The following is a 14493-nucleotide window of genomic DNA, read 5'->3' as shown; positions in this document are numbered from 1 at the left end:
CCAAAACAATGTGTATGTATAAATATATTTTACACGAAGAACAGCGCTTATTCTAGAGCATAGAAAAGAATCCTTGTTCCCCATCGCTAGATTTGGGGGGAAAATCTCTCTCACGCGCTCACCTCCGCCACTCGGTCCTCCAACGCCTTCCCATCCATCTCCAGCTTGAGCAAATCGTCCGCCTTGTGGATCATCGCGGCCGCGTTCTTGTGGATCATCGCTTGGGCGCGCCGGAGATCCTCCCTCTCGCGCAGCCACAGCTCCGCGTACTCGCAATCCTTCCACGCCTCAAACCACGGCCCCCCGGATGTGTAGTGGATCGCCTTTGGGAGCCCGGCGCCATCGCCCATCTTGTTGTGGCCGACGAGGAAGTTCCACACGAAGGGGATGGATCCAATGTCGGCGTCGTCGAGCCAGAGGAATCGATGGAGGAATGCCCCGGTCTGGGAGCTGACGAGCGCGGGCGTCAGGATCCTGTTCTTGGGGTGCGCGCAATTGTAGAGCACCATGGACGACCAGTTCTTGCGCGGGTAGCTCGTCTGGACGACGCCATCCATCTTGGTGGCCGATTTGGGGGTGTAGTCGTGCTGGACGCACATCACCGCGTAGTGATCGTCGATGAGGGCGGCCAGCTCGCGGACGTCGGCCGTGTAGAGGAAATCGCAGTCGACGAACATCGCCCAGCCGTGGAAGCCCGCCAGGAAGGGCGTGAGGAAGCGCGTGAAGGAGAACTCGGTGCTCTCGGTGGGATCCTTGGTCCGGGTGTAGAGCCCGCTGGCGCGCAGCTGGGATTGCTTGATGGGGGTGATCTCCACCGGCATTGTGGCGTGGCGGAGGATGGAGTGGCGGCATACCTCGAACGCGTCGTGCTCCCTAGGGTCGTAACCGATGAAGATCTGGAGCTTGGGCACAATGCTCGTCGGCGATCCGGATCCAGCCGCCATTGCGCCGCCGCTCACTCCCCCCCGCTAGATCGATCGATCGCGGCGGCCGAAATATCGCCGCTATAGAGCTAGAGAGCTCACGCAAAAGAGCACTCGAGCGAGAAAACAAAGAGAGACGGCTTATAACCAGGGGGCCACGTCACCGCTCAAACGGTTTTGTAAATGACGCGCGTTCGATTCCTGTTACGAGTAACAGAATATGCCACAAACGGCACGCCGTTTGTGGACTGACAGAATGTGCACGGAATCATTCCCGATTTGGCATATTCTCGGGAATGTCTAGGTTCAAGGGGTTTTCCAGAGCCTGTGGAGCGGGCGAGCGATGGCGGGGAGGGCGCTCTACCAGATCGGCTTCTGGATTCGCGAGACTGGCCAGGCGCTGGACCGGCTGGGATGCAGGATTCAAGGCAACTACATCTTCCGGGAGCAATGTAAGTCTCGACTCGATTCCCAGGAAATATTTGCGGCTCTCGCGCTAGGGTTCTAGCTGCGCAGTGATTTCTAGGGACTGATCGGTGCGCGCCGCAGTGAATAGGCATCGGACGCTCATGAATCTCTACGACAAGAAGCCGGAAGTGATGGAGAATGTATTTATAGCTCCCAGTGCCACGCTTATTGGGGATGTTAGCGTTGCCGGAGGCTCGTCCATCTGGTATGGCTGCGTTCTAAGAGGTACTAAAAGAGATTTTTTTTTTGGTGTTCTTCCCTGTGTTTAAGTTCTTTGCTACTTAGGTGATGTGAATGAGATAAGAGTCGGCTATGGAACAAATATCCAGGATAATACTCTCGTTCACGTAGCAAGAACGGGCATGAGTGGCAAAGTTGCTCCAACGATTATAGGCGACGCAGTGACAATCGGTGAGCACGTCTATTCTTTTTTTTTTTCCTTTCATCGCCAAAGTTTGTGAGAAGTTTGTTTCTAGGCCACAATGCGGTGCTTCATGCCTGCACTGTCGACGACGAGTCCTTTGTGGGAATGGGCGCGACTTTGCTCGATGGAGTTTACGTCGAGAAGGGCGCGATGGTGGGAGCTGGTTCATTGGTCACGCAAAACACCCGCATTCCTTCTGGAGAGGTAAGTCACAGAAAAGAAGAAACAAAACTTTGTTTTGATTGATTCTACTCGTCCTCGCAGATCTGGGCTGGAAACCCGGCCAGGTTCCTGAGGAACCTCACCGAGGAGGAGACCTCGTTTATCACGAAGTCGGCCGAAAACTACAGCAACCTGGCAATCGTGCACGCGCAGGAGAATGAGAAGTACTCGGACGAGATCGAGGAGGACAAAGTTCTCCGCAAGAAGTGGTGCTACCAGCTCGAGGAAGACAACTACCTCGGAGTGATGCGCCAGGCGCCGTTTCAAATGCCATTCGGCGTCAAGGCCGTCAAGAGATCAGCCACTGGGTAAGCTCGAGAGCTTCGCTATTTTTCTCTCGAGATTACTCTTTTGCAGGAGAAGAGAAAAAACAGTCCCACCATTGTTCAGAAGAAGAAAACTTTGTTTGTTTGGCCGAATTTTTCCTCCCAACATCATCAACACAAAGAGACACAGTCAGCACACTTCGATTTTTCATAAGTGGATCGAGCTCGTTTCAGCTCAGTTCGATCCATTCATCTGGATAATAACGAAAGAGAAGAAAGAATCCACTCGGGCTCCTCCGAGATCTCAGAGAAGCTCCTGGTTTTTGTGGTCAAGTTCGCCAGGAGCATGTAAGGCGACGAATCTCCAGGCTCCAAACTCACGACTTGTTTCGTGGCGTGGATTCCCAGTTGGAGCTCGTGCAGGCAAGGATCTGCGTCTGGAACAAATGGCATGTTTGTGATGAGATCTTTAACCTGGCCCAAGTGTGATCACGCATGGTGCTGCTTGCTCGGCTAAAGTTCATCGAGATGCACGACCGGCGCCCACTCCCCACGAGCACACGATCCGAGAGATCGAAGCTTTCGATCGCGACCTCACATCGTCCATTGATGACACACGATGCCAGGATCGCACTCCAGTAGGCAATCAAACGTGGAAATCGCGAGATCTAGATGCCCGTGTGGGGCATATATCGCAAAGGTATCATGCTCTCAGCAAGATACCCGTTTATCAAACAGATGCTTGGAACCATCCAGATACCCTCTCATGCTCTCAGCAAGATACCCGTTTATCAAACAGATGCTTGGAACCTTCCAGATACCCACTGACATTCCCTCCAAACCATCAAAATTTCTCCTAATATATTTGTGATTATATTTTCACTTGCGCTTCTGTGTTTATATAGCACTTAAAACATATTTAACAAAATACAAATCATCAAAATTGAAATAAGATTAAGCCATCTCAGCAAAAAGTGTCATCATTCTTGGTAGTGGATTTAATTATTTTTCCTCCACAATGGTTTTACAGGAGTGAGAGGCAAACAATTTTATTGTGGGTAATGGGTTCTTACACATTTTAAGGTAGAATGTATAGAGAGTGTTAGCCATTTCTAAAAGATCTTGGAGAATATTCATTGTTCATGTAGGATGCTAGGATTGCACTCCATGATTAAATTTCTATATAGAAATTATGAGATTTAGATGCTTAAAAATATGCATTTTTAATTAACCTAAATACCTTAGTTTATATATAACAGTAAATGGTCCAAATTAAAACTAATTCAATAGCTACTCATATTAATATATACCATTGTAATTGTACATTTGAACCTTATATCATCCCTTCTTTTTTAGAAGGATAGAAGGTAGTTAAAGTTCTTTAATTGATTGTCCAAGATTTGAAAAAACATCAAGAAAAAGCATTAATGTATTTGTAGATGGTGTCAATTATTTTTAATCTCTTGTATGAAGCCCTTTAATTATTACACATATAAAATTTCTAAAGGATACCATTTGTGATAAGTTGGACTACAAGTTTATAAAATTTAGTTTAATAAGCCAGGGGAGCGATAGATGCCGCCCGACGAGAAATGGCTCGTGCATGACAATATATGCTGCGTTGAGGCTGCACAGAACGCAAAGTTAGAGAACACTCAGAGTTCATGGATATGGCTTCTCTACTCACGTATCAATGTTGGGTGGCGTCAAGGGATTGAAAACCTCGTTGTTAGGATCATACATTGCATACGGATTGCCCTAGCAGTGGCAGAGAAAAACTTAAATCAAGCAAGAACAATGTTTTTCACATTTACCAGTTGCATATAGCCTCCCTTTCTTCACATGCCTTACACCTTCTCCCACCTTCAAGAGATTGGAAACGATCAGAATTTCTTCCCTTTCATTAAGTAAAGAGCCCCTTTATATATCATAAAATTAGGAAAATGAAACTAATATTATGTTATTCACTTTATACTCCATAGTTAGAAGATGATAGAAGTTATAGCATTATTGTTATCCCACTTATACATAGCCAAAGTGTTCAATAAACTCTACTCAAAGTAGTGGAAGATTATTTATCAAATATTAATTCCAAAACCTAGTATTAGCAACTCTTGACAATTGTAAAAGTGACCTCATGTTAGCAGTGTTAAATCATGATCATATAATAGTTTATATAGTGAAGCATCAATAGAACTTTATACCCCTATAACATATACATACCAAAAAAATGGTAAATAATTATCCCAATTGGAATGTTATAAATGCATGTACTTCATGATCATCCCTCTGAAGGTTTAAACAAGTGGTTTTATCAAACTATCCATTTGTGGATGATAAGCATTCATAAAATTATAACACATTCCTAATCGAGATGTAAAATGTGAAATGCCTCAACCATAAACACAGACTATTATCTGAGAAAATCTACCCCAGACAAAATGTTAAAACACCATTTGATTGAGGAGGAAGTATTTAATAATAGTTGCAGATACACTTGCAAAAGTATCAACTTTCACCAAACAAATCAAATAGTTATAAGTAAAAATGACATACTCATTACTAGTAGTTGATTACAAATATTAAATCAAACACTATTAACTCAAATAAATAGGAAATTACAATTAATTTTAATTATCCTTTTGCAACATGAGGGAGAGTATTATGAGTATTATTATGTAACTATGCACATACCAAATAACATTATGTTGCATATTGTAATATATATAATTATGAGATGATATTTAGATATATTGTCACTATGGATCCTTGAAACCTTAATTGATAAATGGCGGTAAAATAAACACTAAAACCTTTTAAGATGTAATTACCCCTTTTTTAGTTGGTTTAATGGGAGATAAATAAAGTGCACTACACATATCCAATCAATAGAATGATGTTAACTATACATACTTGTGCTCTTTTGTATCAATACATCCTACACATATAATAAAATGTTGAGTATGAATTTCAAATATGCTGAAATTGGTGGAGTTGTAAATAGCTCATTGAGAGCCATAAATATTTACTTAAAATTTTCTAAATGAAAAACAATGTTGATAGCTTCAGCAATACTCATAATGGTGTAATATAATTAGAAAGATGATCAATAAAATGATTACGATATTGCACCTTACTGATGAAGCATTGCACATCATTTACACACTTCAGAGTAGGGAATTTCAAAATAGCCATAAGTTTTTTAAGATCAACTTACAAATCTTCATGAGTAATATGGTATTTTATATCTTTAAACCCAAATACATATTTTGATTACTTCAACTTTAAACCAACTTTTTACAATCAATTCAACACTTTGTAAACATCATAAATATGTTTCTCCCATATCCCCTTCAAATGGATCAAAACATTATTAATGAAGTCAGTAATATCCTCTAGCATATCGCAAAGAATTTCATCCATCATCCACTAAAAAGTCATTAGAGTATTGTTTAAACCAAATAACATCACCAACAATTTATACAAATTAAATGATATATAAAAAGTAGTTTTAGGAACATCTTCCTTAACTATTAATACTTCTAAGGATCTAAAAAAAAAATTCAACTTAGTGAACCAATTCAAATGATTCAATAAATTAATAATATGAACAAGAAGGTACACATCCAAGATAATCACTTTGTTTAATGGACAATGGTTAATGTAAAATCAAATACTCCCATTACACTTTGTCATAAGATGAAATTCATACGAGCAATGACTTTGAAAATTTCAGATAACACCTTTCTCTAACATTTCTTTAACATTTATGCATAAAATTTTGATCTCTTTCAATGACTGATGCTAAACAAGAATCTTAATTGGACAACTATCCTCAGTTGAAATAGTATGATGCATTACAATCTTGGCCTTAGATAATAGGTTAAAGTAAAAAAGATTAGCATACTATTTATTAACTTGATGAACTACTACAATATAAAGATTGTTGAAGGATCTAAAAATGGTATAAAGGAGTAAAATGGAAATACAGGAAAAAGTAATAAAGAAACAAAAGTGATAAAATCAAAAGTAAAAGTAGAGGGATGAAGTAAAATAAAATTTTAAAAAATATAAAATAAGTAAGTATAAAACAAAAGAGAGACACCTCAAAATCACACTTGGCATGATTGTGTTACAACCAATCTATACTAAGCATGAGGTTAAAAACTTGACTCAACACCATTTATAATAATAGAAACTTAAACTTAAGATCACCTATATATATAGTTATATTCATTCATCCCATGAACATATATGTGTATAATTTTTGCCATAAAAATGAAGACTTGCCTAGAGAATTTCTACCAATGTGGAACTACTGAGCCAGGGTGAAGTTGGACACCCTTGATAAATGATAAAGCTATTTGAAAATCTAGCTAGTTTATATACAATGCTAACATTAAGGTGTTGGACTTATTGAAACGTGGTTGTGAATTTGATGAGATCTATATATCGAGAGTGCAAACTGTGCACATGATGAGTGTTTTTATGGCTGTGATTCCCAAGTCCCAGAAGGTCTTAAGAGAATGTCTGGAGCACCTTTTAAATTAGGTTTATTTTTGTTTCTCCTTTATTTTTAAGTGCTACACTTTGCTACAGGTCCGCGCCAGCTTGCACCAATGATCCAAGGTCTGTGTTTCCATTAACTTCCTGTGTTCATCGGCCTGTATTCTTGTGTTCTGGACTTAACTGTCGTTTCGATGTTGAGATTGTTAGTTTGATGTTCTCTTTCTAATCTAAACTCCACTCCTTGGACAAAGTTCTCCACAAGAAGTCATGCTACCGGCTGGAGGACGACAACTACCTGCGGGTGATGTGCCAGGCCCCGTTTCAAATGTTGTTCAGTGTCAGCTTCACCTCCTCTTGTACAGGAGAAGAGAAAAAAATGTCCCAGCCATTGCTCAGAAGAAGAAAGCTTTGTTTGTTTCGCCGAATTTTGCCTCTTAACAGCATCAACAAAAAGAGATAGTTGCAACACTTCGATTCTCCATAAGTGGATCGAGCTCGTTTCAGCTCATCACCTGGATAATAATGAAAGCGGCTCCGTCGAGATCTTAGAGAAGTTCCTGGTTTTCGGTGGTCAAGTTTGCCAGGAGCATGTAAGGCGACGAATCTCTAGGCTCCAAACTCACGACTTGTTTCGTGGCGTGGATTCCCAGTCCCGGATTGTTGGAGCTCTTGCAAGCAGCGAGTAAAGATCTCCAGTCGAGAGCGTCTGGAACAAATGGCATGTTTGTGATGAGATCTTTGGCGTGGCTCAAGTGCCCGGATCGCGCGAGGAGATCAATGACGCAAGAATAGTGCTGCTTGCTCGGCACGACGTTAAAGTCCGTAATCATCGAGAGGAAGGAGCTGACGCTCGACTGGAGCTCACTACCCGCAAGAACACACATGAAGCTCATCTCATCCGGGAGATCCACGAGCTTCATCGAGTGAAAGCTTTCAACCGCAACCTCGCATCGTCCGTTGTTGACGCATGATGCCAGGATCGCGTTCCAGGCAATCAAGTTCCTCTCCGGTAGGCGATCAAATATAGAGATCGCGAGATTTAGATGCCCACGTTGGGCATATGCTACGAGCATCGCAATGGAGAGGAAATTGTTGTGCTCGGGTATCATTCGAAAGAGCTCTAGCGCTTCAGCGAGATACCCGTTTTGGGAATATGCGTTAAGCATTGCTGCCCAGAGAATGTGGTCTGGATTCTCAATGCCATCGAACAAGCGCTTAGCATCTTCCAGATACCCTCTCTCAGCATATGCCGTTAGCAGCGCCGTCACCGTGACAATGTCCCATTGTGCCATTCCGTCAAGAAAGACCTTGGCCTCCTCCAAATGTCCGTTACCAGCATATGCCGTCACCATGGTTATGAACGACGCTAGATCCTTCTCCTCCATTCCATCAAACAGCCTCTTTGCCTCCTTGACACGCCCACTCCGGGCATATGCTGACAGAATAGCATTCCAAGAGACTATATCCCACTCCGGCATCTTGTCAAACAGCCCTTTTGCTTTATCCAAGAGCGCGGTTTGTGAATATGCCACGAGAATCGTCGTCCAAGATACCAAGGATTGCATTGGAGTGTTCTTAAAGATCCCTATTGCTTGATCAATATGCCCTGATTGGGCATATGCGTGAAGCATCGCGTTCCACGACACGACGTCTTTCTCCTTCATAGAATCAAACATGCGCTTTGCGCCGTGAAGATTCCCGTTGATAGAATATGCCGAAAGAAGGGCATTCCAAGCGACTAGATCGTGCTCGGGCATGGAATCAAACAAGGACTTGGCGCTTTCCAGATTTCCGGCCTGGGCATATGCAGAAAGCATAGCGGTCCACGACAGAATATTTCGTTCTAGCATTGAGTCAAACAACCGCTTAGATTCTGTCACGTGTCCACGATTAGAAAACGCTGCTAGCATCGTCGTCCAGGCGACGAGGTTGTGCCGGGGCATGGAATCAAAGGTTTCTTTCGCAAGCTCAAGATGCCCATTATGGGCATATGCTGCGAGAAGAAGACCCCACGAGAATCGATCCCTGTTTGCCGGCGTGGAATCGAAGATATCTCGAGCGCGCGATGCGTCGCCGCACCGCCCATACGCCCGGATCATCTGATTCCTCACGAAGGAATCGCTGTGGAAGAGATGCTGGGATTTAGAATGCGCGATCGATGCCATGGCAACGCTCCGGCACGACTGGATGAGCTCAATGCAGGCATCCCGATCGACAGGAATGCTGTTGTTAGGCTCGATGATCGTCATTCCCTGCGAGAGAGTCATCAATTCTCAATCCACCTGATCGATCGAACAAGAATCCAATCGCCCTCTAAGCGCCCTCGATCGATGCGTGTTGGTAAGGAGCACGTAGGCAGCGCCATGGTGTGGATCCATGTCAATCACGAGCTTGGCGGCTTTAGCCCCGAGCTCGGCGTCGCGGTGGGCGTGGCAAGCGCTGAGAAAACACGTCCAATCCAGCGCCTCGGGCACAAAGGGCATGGAGTGGAGGAGCTCCTCGGCGTGGGCGAGATGCCCGGCGCGCCCCAGGAGGCTCACCATACAGCAGTAGTGCTCCTTGCGCGGCGCTAGAACAAAATCCATTGCCATAGCCACGAAGAACTCCCAACCGCGATGGAGATCTCCGAGGTGGGCGCAACCCAGCAGCGCGCAGCACAGCGACATCTCGTCTGGGAACTCCGTGAGATTCATCGCCGCGAAGAGGGCGATGGAGCGGCCATTGTGGGAGTAGCCCGCGAGCATCGCGTTCCAGGAGACGATGCTGCGCTCTTGCATCTGATCGAAGAGGCGCTCGGCGAGGCGGAGCTTGCCGGCGCGCGCGTAGGCGGACACCATCGCCGTCTCCGGGACGAGCGATTTGCCGTGGATGGAATCGAATATCTCGCGCGCCTCGCACAGATGCCCGTTGTGGGCATACGCGACGAGCATCGAGGTCGTGGCGAAGCGATCTCTGTGTGGCATTCGATCGAAGAGAAGCTTTGCCTCGTCGAGGTATCTATGCTGGGCGAGCGCGTTGAGCATTGTCGTCCACGCGAAGATCGTGTGCTCGGGCATTCTATCAAAGAAGAGCTTGGCCTCCTCCAAATGCCCGTTCTGGGCAAATGCATCGAGCATCACGGTCCAAGAGATAAGATCGCTCTCGGGCATTTGATCGAAGATCTTCTTGACGCTAGCGACGCGCCCCGTGGCTCCTGCCGCAGTGAGAATCGACGTCCAGGCCACAAGATCGGCCTCCTCCATGGATTCGAACAGAATTTCTGCGCGATCCAGTTGCCCAGCGTCGGCAAATGCCGCGAGCATCGCGTCGCGCGTCACCAGATCCCACTCGGGCATCGCGTCGAAGATCTTCTTCGCCTCGCGGAGGCGTCCGTTCTTGGCGTACGCCGAGAGCATTGCCGTGCACGAGACCCGATCGCGCTCCTCCATGGCCGCGAAGATCTTGGCGGCCGCGAGGAGCTGGCTGTGGATCGCGTAGGCTGTGAGCATCGCCGTCCAGGAGTGGAGGCCGTGCTCCGGCATGGAATCGAAGAATCCCTTGGCGCGCTCGAGATGACCGATCCGGGCATAGCCGCTGAGCATCGCGGTCCAGGACACGAGGTTGCGCCGCGGCATCGCGTCGAAGAGCTGCTGCGCGTGATCCATGCGGGCGTTGCGCGCGTAGGCGTGAATCATCATCGCCCAGGAGTAATCATCCTTGGATTGGATCGAATCGAAGACGCGGCGCGCCTCCTCGACGCTGCCGCGCTTGCCGTGCATCTGGATGAGCTTGTTGCCCGCGAAGGCGTCAGGGCGAGATCGATTGGATGGATCGATGCGCGGGTGGAGACCATGCAAGGAAGAATTGGGAGGATCTACGAGGTCCAAGCACGCATGGCGATCGAGCATCTAAAAAGTATCATTCAAATTTTTAAATCTATAGAACCCTAAAATCGCTGTTGTAGTATATTCTGTCATATTCATGGTATATGCCGTCACATAGGGTTTATTTACTTTTCACCCTTTTAGAACATAGGTTCTTGCGTGACACGTGTAGTGTTCGTCTCTTCGATCTAGCAATGGCCGCCACAACTCCCTCGGATGGAAATCTCACGCTGATCGAACTCCTCGTCGACGGCGCCTCACTGGAGCCGGACAGCGATGCATTGATCGCCTCCGGCGGCCCGCGCCTCACGCACGCCGAGCTCCAGGCAGCGATTCTCCGCACGGCGTCCAAGCTCAAGCGCACCGGATTGAATCCTGGCGACCTCGTCTCGCTCGCATTCCCCAACACGATCGAGGTAAGCGCGTGAGGATAGGGCCAATCCTGTGTCGAAATTTCGCATTTTCTTTTTCTCTGGCAGTTCGTCGTGGTGTTCTTGGCCGTGGCCAAGCTCCGCTGCGTCGCAGCTCCCTTGAACTCGGCCTACACACCGGAGGAGTTTCGATTCTCTATGCAAGATGCTGGATCGTCGCTGCTGCTAATCCCAGGGCTGGAAGGAAACAAGAGCGCCGAGGAGGCTGCCGACCAGCTCGGCTTGCCAGTGGCAGGAATCCACTGGGGGAAAGAGGAAGAGACGGGCCTTCTGATCGTGGAAGTCACCCCCAAGAACAGGCTCGAGCTAAACTCCGAGAAGGAAGATCTGGATCTCCCACATCCGGTTGGAAGCGATGTGGCCCTCTTCCTCCACACCTCCGGGACTACGAGCAGACCCAAGGGGGTGCCACTCACCCAGTTCAACCTCGCCTCCTCCGTGAAGAATATCGTGGGAACTTACGAGCTCTCGGTGACGGACAAGACGGTGGTGGTGCTGCCGCTCTTCCACGTCCACGGCCTCATGTGTAGCTTGCTCTCGACGCTGGCATCGGGTGGGACAGCCATTCTCCCAGCCGCTGGACGCTTCTCGGCCGCCACCTTTTGGAAGGACGTGAAGGAGTATGGAGCTACGTGGTACTCGGCGGTGCCAACGGTCCATCAGATTTTGCTGGCTCGTCACAGGAGCAATCCGGAGGCGGAGTATCCGGAGCTGAGATTCATCCGGAGCTGTAGCGCGTCGCTGGCGCCGGCGGTGCTTGCGAACTTGGAAGAGGCCTTCTCGGCTCCGGTTTTGGAGGCGTATGCGATGACGGAGGCGAGCCACCAGATGACGTCCAATCCTTTACCTTCTCACGGGCCTCACAAGCCGGGGACTGTAGGCAAGCCAACGGGGATAGAGCTGGCTATTCTGGATGACAATGGCGAGAAGCAGGAGAAGACGAAGCAGGGAGAGGTTTGCATCCGCGGCCCGAATGTGACCACGGGGTACAAGGACAATCCCGAGGCTAACAAGACGGCTTTCGCTTTCGGCTGGTTTCATACTGGAGATAGAGGCTTTCTCGACGAGGATGGCTACGTAACTTTAACCGGGAGAATTAAAGAGCTCATCAATCAGGGAGGTGCGTCTTTGTGTGATCCTTGTTCTTTTCTTTTTTCATCTCTAAAGCTTTTGTGCAGGCGAAAAGATTTCGCCCCTCGAGGTGGATGCCGTCTTGCTCGCTCATCCGGCAGTATCAGAAGCCGTGGCATTTGCAGCGCCTGATGAAAAATACGGAGAAGTGGTGAGAGCGTTTCTCCTGAGAAGCAGTGTTTCATTAAACGACCTCCTTTTCCAGGTGAACGCGGCCGTTGTTTTACACAAAGGCGAGTCCGCCACCGAGCAAGACATCCTTGCCTTCTGCAAAAAGAACCTGGCGCAGTTCAAGCTCCCACGCCGGACGTTCTTCGCGGACGAGCTGCCGAGAACCGCGACGGGGAAGATCCAGAGACGGATCGTGGCGGAGCACTTCCTATCTGGCAAGAAAGGCTCGTAAGCAAAGACGAAAGCCACCGCCAGCACACGACGCACCGGTAAAAAAACATCCTCGTCCAGGCGTCCATGTTTCGTGCCACTATTTTCCTTTCCCAGTGCGTGCTAATAAAACTGGCTTTTGCAGAGCCAAGAACTGGGCATAGAAAGGTGTGCCCATACGTTGTCGCTTTTCCACTTTATTCTCGTCACTCAGACGAAAATGCTCATGCGTTTGGGCTGTCTAGGATTTACATTCGGATTTGCAACGAAGAATAAAAGCAGGCAAGCGAGAAAGTGACAGAGCTCACAAAGGTTTTTCCTCGCAGAAGAAAACCCATTGCTTCGAGCCTCGGTGTCTTCCATCCAGGAGAGAAACCAAGAACACTGTCAAGGTGGGTTGCTTTCATTCCCAAGTTCTGTTCTTCTGGCCGCTTACAAGCTGGAAGTATTTGTTACAGGATTTGAGGAGATATGGAGTCCAGCTTGGGTGGAGCAGAAGGCAAGGCATGGGGTGTGTTCCAGAGAACCTTCCACCAGGTCCAGTTCCTACTGGACCACAACCGGCTGCTCATCAAGGAGATCAACGTCAACCAGGAGTCCCAGATCCCAGAGAGCCTCTCCCGAAATGTGATGCTCATTAAGGAGCTCAACTACAACATCAAGAGAGTGGTGGAGCTCTACGCCGGCCTCCCCACCTCTTTTATTCGCAGCTTCAGCAATCTCCCTTCGCAAGTCACTGCCGCTACCGGAACTTATCCAGCGGAGCAAGGCCTCAAGCGAGCTCGCTCCACTTAGTAGTAAAGCGAAGATCACGATCTTCTTGTGGATAGACAGCTCTGTGTGAATAGTGTGTGTGAGCCTGTTACATAAAGAAAGGAAAGAGAAAAGATCTGATCTCACTTGGTTCGTATATCGCCAGAACAGGAGCAGGGGTTCGGGGCATTTATTGGTAACAAGCTTGCACCATTCAAGTCCGATGACCTCTAGCTCTGTCTGTAAGCTACGGGATTGAGCTTGAGAACATCCACAAACTTAAATGCTCTTACTTGATTCGACTGGATAAAAGATTCATTGTCTGCTCCTTCGTGATCCTTTGAGTCTTGTTCCAAGGAAGAAATCAGTATCCAACCACGAAAACATTGACAGAAAACCTTTGTTTTATCGTTTGTAGCTTTTCCCGGTGCTGTGATATTGAGAACAGTTGTCGATGACATACTCAACATACTCAAAAAGTCGGTCTTCGTTTCAGAAGTCGGCGAAGAGAAAAATATGGACAGAAATCCATGATCCTAGATTTCCAAGTAGCAGCCACGCACCAGTGCAGTACACAGCTAGGATGCATTCACTGGCTAGAATGCCAACAGCCAGCAACACTACCGATGCACAAACAAAATGTTTCTAAAACGAATTAATATCAAGGAAAAAAAGGAAGAACCAACCTGATTGAAGCATCACACCGTTCATGAGATATATCTTCTGGCGAGAAGAGACACAGGATAAGATCCCAAATAGAGACACCAGACAGAATTGCTCAACGTTTTCAATAACTGCTGTGCCAACACCTTCCTTGAATGCATCTCCCTGTCAACATTCAAGGATGAGGAAACAAATCTAATAGTTTACCTCGGCCACAAAAGCAAATAGCTTGGAAGGAAATTGCTCGTTTTTTTACCTGTGGGATGTTGATTTCACGCCGACACAATGAGCAATTTGCAGCTCAAAGCATCAGCGTACCTGAAAAAGAAGAAAAAATACTACAAAGTTCATGAGGAGATCAAAGCACAACTTACTTTACCACTGCAACTTCCATGAGAAATGTCCTACCAACCATTGCTCGATCATAGCGTTCATCTGTCAGCATCAATTCAAGCAGAA

At 47.0% G+C, this 14493-nt stretch overlaps 6 protein-coding genes across 7 annotated transcripts; 3 read left to right on the top strand and 3 right to left on the bottom strand.

Moving 5' to 3' along the window:
- Positions 1-2: 2 nt before the first annotated feature.
- On the bottom strand, positions 3-1067 carry LOC9651671 (protein CDI). The gene has a single exon (XM_002968664.2). It carries the CDS (start codon positions 942-944, stop codon positions 111-113), a length of 834 nt encoding a protein of 277 aa, XP_002968710.2. The 5' UTR covers positions 945-1067; the 3' UTR covers positions 3-110.
- A 161-nt stretch (positions 1068-1228) lies between these two features.
- LOC9651670 (gamma carbonic anhydrase 1, mitochondrial) lies at positions 1229-2615 on the top strand. Its single transcript, XM_002968945.2, has 5 exons — positions 1229-1375; positions 1473-1616; positions 1677-1802; positions 1868-2019; positions 2080-2615. Exons 1-5 carry the CDS (start codon positions 1267-1269, stop codon positions 2347-2349), a joined length of 801 nt encoding a protein of 266 aa, XP_002968991.1. The 5' UTR covers positions 1229-1266; the 3' UTR covers positions 2350-2615.
- Positions 2616-7357: 4742 nt separating this feature from the next.
- Positions 7358-9079, bottom strand: LOC112346000 (pentatricopeptide repeat-containing protein At4g02750-like). The gene has a single exon (XM_024673905.1). It carries the CDS (start codon positions 9077-9079, stop codon positions 7358-7360), a length of 1722 nt encoding a protein of 573 aa, XP_024529673.1.
- A 6-nt stretch (positions 9080-9085) lies between these two features.
- LOC112345999 (pentatricopeptide repeat-containing protein At1g56690, mitochondrial-like) lies at positions 9086-10699 on the bottom strand. The gene has a single exon (XM_024673904.1). The coding sequence runs from the start codon at positions 10697-10699 to the stop codon at positions 9086-9088; it is 1614 nt and encodes a 537-aa protein (XP_024529672.1).
- A 116-nt stretch (positions 10700-10815) lies between these two features.
- Positions 10816-12862, top strand: LOC9651669 (oxalate--CoA ligase). 2 transcript variants are annotated; one of them, XM_024673948.1, is made up of 5 exons: positions 10816-11091; positions 11155-12226; positions 12285-12388; positions 12443-12677; positions 12764-12862. In XM_024673948.1, the coding sequence occupies exons 1-4, from the start codon at positions 10870-10872 to the stop codon at positions 12638-12640; spliced, it is 1596 nt and encodes a 531-aa protein (XP_024529716.1). In that variant the 5' UTR covers positions 10816-10869; the 3' UTR covers positions 12641-12677; positions 12764-12862. The 2 variants fall into 2 exon arrangements, with proteins under 2 accessions (XP_024529716.1, XP_002968990.1); XM_002968944.2 differs by having other exon boundaries at positions 12443-12809.
- Positions 12863-13023: 161 nt separating this feature from the next.
- LOC9650923 (protein ELF4-LIKE 3) lies at positions 13024-13659 on the top strand. Its single transcript, XM_002968943.2, has one exon. It carries the CDS (start codon positions 13090-13092, stop codon positions 13411-13413), a length of 324 nt encoding a protein of 107 aa, XP_002968989.1. The 5' UTR covers positions 13024-13089; the 3' UTR covers positions 13414-13659.
- Positions 13660-14493: the final 834 nt, after the last annotated feature.

The sequence above is a fragment of the Selaginella moellendorffii genome, unplaced genomic scaffold, assembly GCF_000143415.4.
Source record: "Selaginella moellendorffii unplaced genomic scaffold, v1.0 SELMOscaffold_11, whole genome shotgun sequence".
NCBI lineage: Eukaryota > Viridiplantae > Streptophyta > Lycopodiopsida > Selaginellales > Selaginellaceae > Selaginella > Selaginella moellendorffii.
This window is presented reverse-complemented; position numbering and strand designations above follow the sequence as displayed.

Excerpts from the sequence above, each read along its gene's own strand:
- LOC9651671 (XM_002968664.2), bottom strand. The coding sequence starts at position 944 with ATGGCGGCTGGATCCGGATCGCCGACGAGCATTGTGCCCAAGCTCCAG.
- LOC9651670 (XM_002968945.2), top strand. The coding sequence starts at position 1,267 with ATGGCGGGGAGGGCGCTCTACCAGATCGGCTTCTGGATTCGCGAGACT. Across the intron at positions 1,376-1,472 it reads CTACATCTTCCGGGAGCAAT|TGAATAGGCATCGGACGCTC; the intron begins GTAAGTCTCGAC and ends TGCGCGCCGCAG. Across the intron at positions 2,020-2,079 it reads CCCGCATTCCTTCTGGAGAG|ATCTGGGCTGGAAACCCGGC; the intron begins GTAAGTCACAGA and ends TCGTCCTCGCAG.
- LOC112346000 (XM_024673905.1), bottom strand. The coding sequence starts at position 9,079 with ATGACTCTCTCGCAGGGAATGACGATCATCGAGCCTAACAACAGCATT.
- LOC112345999 (XM_024673904.1), bottom strand. The coding sequence starts at position 10,699 with ATGCTCGATCGCCATGCGTGCTTGGACCTCGTAGATCCTCCCAATTCT.
- LOC9651669 (XM_024673948.1), top strand. The coding sequence starts at position 10,870 with ATGGCCGCCACAACTCCCTCGGATGGAAATCTCACGCTGATCGAACTC. Across the intron at positions 12,227-12,284 it reads AGAGCTCATCAATCAGGGAG|GCGAAAAGATTTCGCCCCTC; the intron begins GTGCGTCTTTGT and ends GCTTTTGTGCAG. Across the intron at positions 12,389-12,442 it reads ATGAAAAATACGGAGAAGTG|GTGAACGCGGCCGTTGTTTT; the intron begins GTGAGAGCGTTT and ends CTCCTTTTCCAG.
- LOC9650923 (XM_002968943.2), top strand. The coding sequence starts at position 13,090 with ATGGAGTCCAGCTTGGGTGGAGCAGAAGGCAAGGCATGGGGTGTGTTC.